Raw genomic sequence first — 5,582 nt, 5'->3', positions numbered from 1 at the left:
ACAACAACAACAACAACAACAACAACAACAACAACAACAACAACAACAACAACAACAACAGCAGCAGCAGCAGCAGCAGCAGTGATAGCAGCATGTACAGCAGCACACGCATCGGGTCTCCCCCCCTTCAGCCCCTCCAATTCCACCAGCCTAGCCCACAAACCCTAAACCCTAAACCCTAAACCCTAGGCGCACCCCTCTGCGAGTTTTATAAACCCTCAATCGATTTATTTGGTGCTGCAGCTGCTGCTGCGCCTCCTCCACGTCTTCTAGAGGCGAAACCCCCGACATAAGAACTCCTGGGCGCCCTTCCTTTAGAGCCTGTTCCCAAACCCTAAACCCTAAACCCTAAACCCTAAACCCTAAACCCTAAACCCTAAACCCTAAGCCCTGGGTTCTAGAGAACATAATGGAAAAGAGTGCCTACAGCAGGCGCAAGATTTGGGCGGGTGGTTGCAGATCTCTAAGTAAGGCTTATTAGGGTTTAGGGTTTAGGGTTTAGGGTTTAGGGTTTACCTTTTGTCTTTGTACAGCCTCTACTAATTGGTTTTGCTGCGCTTCTTCTGTTTTCTGCTGCAGCCGCTGCAGCTGCTGAATTTCCCTCGCCACCTTCTTATCCCACAAAAGACGAATTTGAGGCAGCCTGCAGCAAACCCTAAACCCTAAACCCTAAACCCTAAACCCTAAACCCCTCCTAAACCCTAAACCCTCAGGGTTGTGTGCCTCAGGCCGTGTACAAAACTGCTTTTACTCCTAAACCCTAATCGTGAGCGTGCGGTTTAAAGCTCTAAACCTTAAACCCTAAACCCTAAACCCTAAACCCTAAACCCTAAACCCTAAACCCTACTTGGTTTGGAGTATCCAGTAGCTAAATGCATCCCTCAGCAGCTCTACCAGTATTGCTCTTCTTACGATCTCTATTCGTTGGCTGCTGTCTAATAAATATACCCGCAGCAGATAAGCCTGTGCCTCTAACCCCATGCTGCTGCTGCTGCTGCTGCTGCTGCAGATGTTGCTGCTGCTGCTCCGTGCAAGCGCAGGAGCTGTCGTCGTCGGCCGTTGCTGCAGCAGCATTTGCTGATGAACAGCGAAAGGTTGCTGCTGCTGTTGTTGCTGCTGCTGCTGCTGTAGCAGATGTGCTCCGTTTACAAAGGAGGGAAGCTGTCGGAGGCTGGAATCTGCTGCTGTTGCTGCTGCTGTTGCTGCTGGAGCTGCTGCTGTTGCTGCTGAGCATGCAAAAGGGGCATTTAAATTCATCTTTGGCTGTTGCTCCTGCTGCAGCTGCTGTTGCTGATGCTGCTGCTGGGGATAAGGGTAGCAAATGGACGGGCAGAGCTGGTGCTGCTGCTGATGATGAAAAAAACGCTGCTGCTGCTGCTGCTGCTGCTGCTGCTGTTGCTGTTGCTGCCGCCGCAGCGGAGGCTTGCGCTCAGAAAGAAGGAGAGACGCAGGGCCCGAAGGCTTCGAAGCTGCTTCCAGCTGCTGCTGCTGCTGCTGCTGCTGCTGCTTTTGGAGTTCATCTAGCCGCTGCTGCTGCTGCTGCAGCAGACGCTGCTGCTGCTGCTCCAGCTGCTGCTGCTGCTGCTGCTGCCGCAGCACCAAGTCCATTGCCAGATGGCGAGAGCCAGTAGACAGAGGTGTTTCTGCTGCTGCAGCAATCTGCTGCTGCTGCTGCTGCTGCTGCGCTGCTTCACATAGAGGTGCTTTTGCTGCAGCTGGGGCTTGAGGAAACAGCTTCGCCGCTTCTTGTATCAGCTGCTGCTGCTGCTGTTGCTGCTGCTGCTCTTGCTGCTGCGCTACTCCAGCAGATGCTGCTGCTGCTTCTCTTGCTGCTGCTGTTGCTGCTGCTGCTTTGCTAACAGAGACAGGAGTTTGAGGGCTGCTGCCGACGGGGGATGGAGAGCAACTGGCAGTGAAGGTTCCTGAGATGACTAAAGACTGCTGCTGCTGCTGCTGCTGCTGTTGCTGCTGCTGCTGCTGCTGCTGCTGCTGCGGCTGCTCGGAACCTCTTGCAGCAGCAGCAGCAGCAGCAGCTGTTGCTGCTGCCGCATGCCTGGAGCCGTTGCTCAAGAGCTGTCTATACACCTCGTCGTGGCGTGCATCTGCTTCACTGACAGCTCCAAAGGACTGCTGCTGCTGCTGCTGCTGCGGTTGCTGTTGCTGCTGCTGTTGTTGCTGCAGTTGCTTTTGCTGCTGCACTTGCTGCTGCACTTGCTGCTGCTGTTGCTGCTGCTGCTGCTGCCCTGTTTTTCTCTGAATCGCTCGCTGCAGCGTGCGGTGTACCTCAGCAAAATTATTGTTGAGTTCTGCTGCTTGCTGCACATGTCTTGCTGTTGCTGCTGCTGCTGCTGCAGTTGCTGCTGCTGGCGCATCACCCCTAGGGTATGCGGATTGCCTGCCGTCGTTTTGCTGCTGCCGCAGCAGCAGCTGCTGCTGCTGTTGTTGCTGCTTTTTTCTGTGTCGCTGTTGCTGTTGCTGCAGTTGTTGTTGCAGTTGCTGCTGCAGCTGCTGCTCCCGCTGCTGCTGCAGCTGCTGCTGCCTCAGGTATTCGAGTGTTGAGCTTGAGCGCCTACGCTCTGTCCCTGTTAATGTGTCTTGCTGCCTCTGCTGCTGCTGTCGCAGCCGTTGCTGCTGCTGCTGCTGCTGCAGGAACACCTGCTGATGCTGCTGCTGCTGCTGCTTCCTTTGGGGTGCAGCAGCAGCAGCAAGCAGTGCCGATCTAGGAGAAGAAAACTCTGAATCCCTGGAGGTGTTCTCCCCGTTGCCGTAGCTAGCTGTGTAGCTAGCTGTGTAGCTAGCTGCAGACCTACCAGCAGCAGCAGCAGCAGCAGCAGAGGAGGAGCCGCAGCAATTCAACTCATATCCAAGGTGGCTGCTCATAGAACGGCTGCTACACCAGGAGCCCCCCAATGAAGGGGGGCCCCTGGGGAGAGCGTGCATTCCTGCTGCTGCTGCTGCTGCTGCTGCTGCTGCTGCTGTTGCTGTCGCTGTTGCTGTTGCTGTTGCTGTTGCTGCTGCTGCTGCTGGCGCAGCTGAGGCTGCTGCAGCATTATCCAGCAGAAGCGACGAAAGAAATGCTGTACACAGGGGTTTCGGCGTTCCTCTAGGGTTTAGGGTTTAGGGTCTAGGGTTTAGGGTTTAGGGTTTAGGGTTTAGGGTTCGGAATTTATGGGTTCAATCTTTGGGATTAATCAGCCGGGGTAATAGTCTAGGGTTTAGAATTTAGGGTTTAGGGTTTAGGGTTTAGGGTTAGCGAATCCCCTAGCAGACACTGTCGATCAACTGAGCGTAGGGTTGAGGGTTTAGGGTTTAGGGTTTAAGCTTTACGATTTAGGGTTTAGGGTTTAGGGTTTAGGGTAGACCCCAAGGAGAAAGGGTTTTCCACCCATGATCAGGGCCCTTTTGTCTACAGTTTAGGGTTTAGGGTTTAGGGTTTAGGGTCTGGGGTTTAGGGTCTACTCGCCTTCGGGGCTGCATCTGTTGTGCTCAAGCTGGCCCCAGCGAAACCCTAAACCCTAAACCCTAAACCCTAAACCCTACGCCGCTGAAATGCTTCCGTCTCCCACCTCATCTTGCTTTACCCTTCAAAAATTAGGGTTTATGGTTTAGGGTTTAGGGTTTAGTGTTTAGGGTGTAGGGTTTAGGCATGGGGCCCAGAGGTAACCCTGCGGCCGAGCCCACAGGGTCACTCTGCCCTTCTCAGCCCTAAACCCTAAACCCTAAACGCTAAACCCTAAACCCTAAACCCTGAACTTTCACCTCCAAAATTAAATTTTCAAATTTTATATTGTTTCTAGAGTATTGAATAGCAAGGAACCGCCTTGAGGGCTAGGGTTTAGGGTTTAGGGTTTAGGGTTTGTGGGGCCCGGTCTATGTAACGCAGATCACCGCTTGTCCAGCGGTTAGCGGCAGCCCCGCTGCAGGGTTTAGGGTTTAGGGTTTAGGGTTTAGGATTTAAGTTTCAGGGTTTAGGGTTTAGGTTTTTGTTTATCCCTTATTGACAAGCCTCTGCTGCGCTTCCCTGCAATGCAGACAGCAGGCTCCACCCGCCCTGACTCGTTAGGGTTTAGGGTTTAGGGTTTAGGGTTTAGGGTTTGCTCTGCAGTTTCATTGCTTTTGTCTTCACAATTTTTTTCTTTTCTTTTTCCTCCCAGACAGCTCCACACCCCTGCTGCTACGGCCAATGGATTTAGGGTTTAGGGTTTAGGGTTTAGGGCTTAGGGTTTAGGATGGAGGTTTTTACTGCGGTTCAGTGGGGTGTTGCTGCTGCTGCTGCAGCTGCTGCTGCTTCAAAGGTTTGGCGGTTGGCGTTGCTGCCCAGTTCTGAAGCACCTCCGCCTCTGTGGATGCAGGAAGATGAGGCAAACCCTAAACCCTAAACCCTAAACCCTAAATACTATGCGTTGAGTCCTAAGCTCTGAAACTATGAAAGCTGACATCGGTTGCAGGGAGTCTGCTGGGGAATCATTGGGTATCTGGAATTGCTGTTGCTGCTGCTGCTGCTGCTTCTGCTGCTGGTCCTGCTGCTGCTGCTGCTGCTGCTGCTCCTTCTGCTGCTGCTGCTGCAGTACGAGGCTGAAGAGGATAGGGATGCAGAAGATATAACTGGGCACGTAAGAGAGATGCGGTGCTCTTTGCTGCTGCTGCTTGGCAGCAACAGCACCGGCAGCAGCAGCAGCAGCTGCTGCCGCTACAGCGGAGAGCTGCTGCTGCAGCTGCTGCTGCTGCAGCAGCCAACAAAAAGAGCAGTGCTGCTGCTTCACTTCTCTGGTGCTGTTATCCAGAGGATTTCAATTAACGGCAGGCGCATCGGCCCTGACGGCCGGGCTGTGCAAAGACGTAAACCCTAAACCCTAAACCCTAAACCCTAAACCCTAAGTATTCTTCCTTGCGGGGTAATATGAGTTCTTCTTCAGCCAGATTTGCTGCTGCCCTTCCTCTTCGTGTTGCTGCTGCTGCTCCTGTCGCTGTTCCTGCCTTTGGTGCTGCCGTTGTTGTTGTTTGTGCTGCTGCCATTGCTGCTGCTGCTGCTGCTACTGCTGCTGCTGCTGCTGCTGCTGCTGCAGGATCTCTATTTGAACGCTTAGCTCAGCCTATAACTTGGCGGAATCATTTGCTGCGGATACCCGGAAGTTTGCTGCTGCGCGGCAGCAACCAGCTGTACATACACTTCGTTAATGCTTATGCTGTAGCTGGTCAGCTGTTGCTGCTGCTGTTGCTGCTGCTGCTGCTGCTGCTGCTGCTGCTGTGACGCTGCCGTTGTCTGCATTCTTTTGTTTGGTAGAAGCCACCACTTCCCACTCAAGGGTATAACATGTAGGGTTTAGGGTTTAGGGTTTAGGGTTTGCGAGTGCTGCAGAAGGCGGGGGTCTTCGTTGTTGTTTGTTGGGAGAGGAAGGTTTAGGGTTTAGGGTTTAGGGTTTAGGGTTTAGGGTTTAGGGTTTGCGAGTGCTGAAGAAGGCGGGGGTCTTCGTTGTTGTTTGTTGGGAGAGGAAGGTTTAGGGTTTAGGGTTTAGGATTTAGGGTTTGCGAGTGCTGCAGAAGGCGGGGGTCTTCGTTGTTGTTTGTTGGGAGAGGAAGGT

General features: G+C 53.2%; 1 protein-coding gene across 1 annotated transcript in view; it reads right to left on the bottom strand.

Annotated features, from left to right (window-relative positions):
• The window catches only part of EAH_00006170 (hypothetical protein, conserved), a gene marked incomplete at both ends in the record, with an annotated part of 7,824 nt that extends 2,555 nt beyond the window's left edge, over positions 1–5,269 (bottom strand). The window contains 6 exons of the mRNA XM_013396256.1: positions 196–321; positions 517–643; positions 977–3,041; positions 3,460–3,491; positions 4,438–4,575; positions 5,127–5,269. Coding sequence (XP_013251710.1) covers positions 196–321; positions 517–643; positions 977–3,041; positions 3,460–3,491; positions 4,438–4,575; positions 5,127–5,269 — 2,631 coding nt within the window. The remainder of the gene's footprint in view (positions 1–195; positions 322–516; positions 644–976; positions 3,042–3,459; positions 3,492–4,437; positions 4,576–5,126) is intronic.
• Between the last annotated feature and the right edge of the window lie 313 nt (positions 5,270–5,582).

The sequence above is a fragment of the Eimeria acervulina genome, genomic scaffold, assembly GCF_000499425.1.
Source record: "Eimeria acervulina Houghton genomic scaffold, Eah_scaff26, whole genome shotgun sequence".
Classification (NCBI taxonomy): Eukaryota; Apicomplexa; class Conoidasida; order Eucoccidiorida; family Eimeriidae; genus Eimeria; species Eimeria acervulina.
Note: the sequence above shows the minus strand (reverse complement) of the source record. Positions and strands in the feature narration are given on the sequence as shown.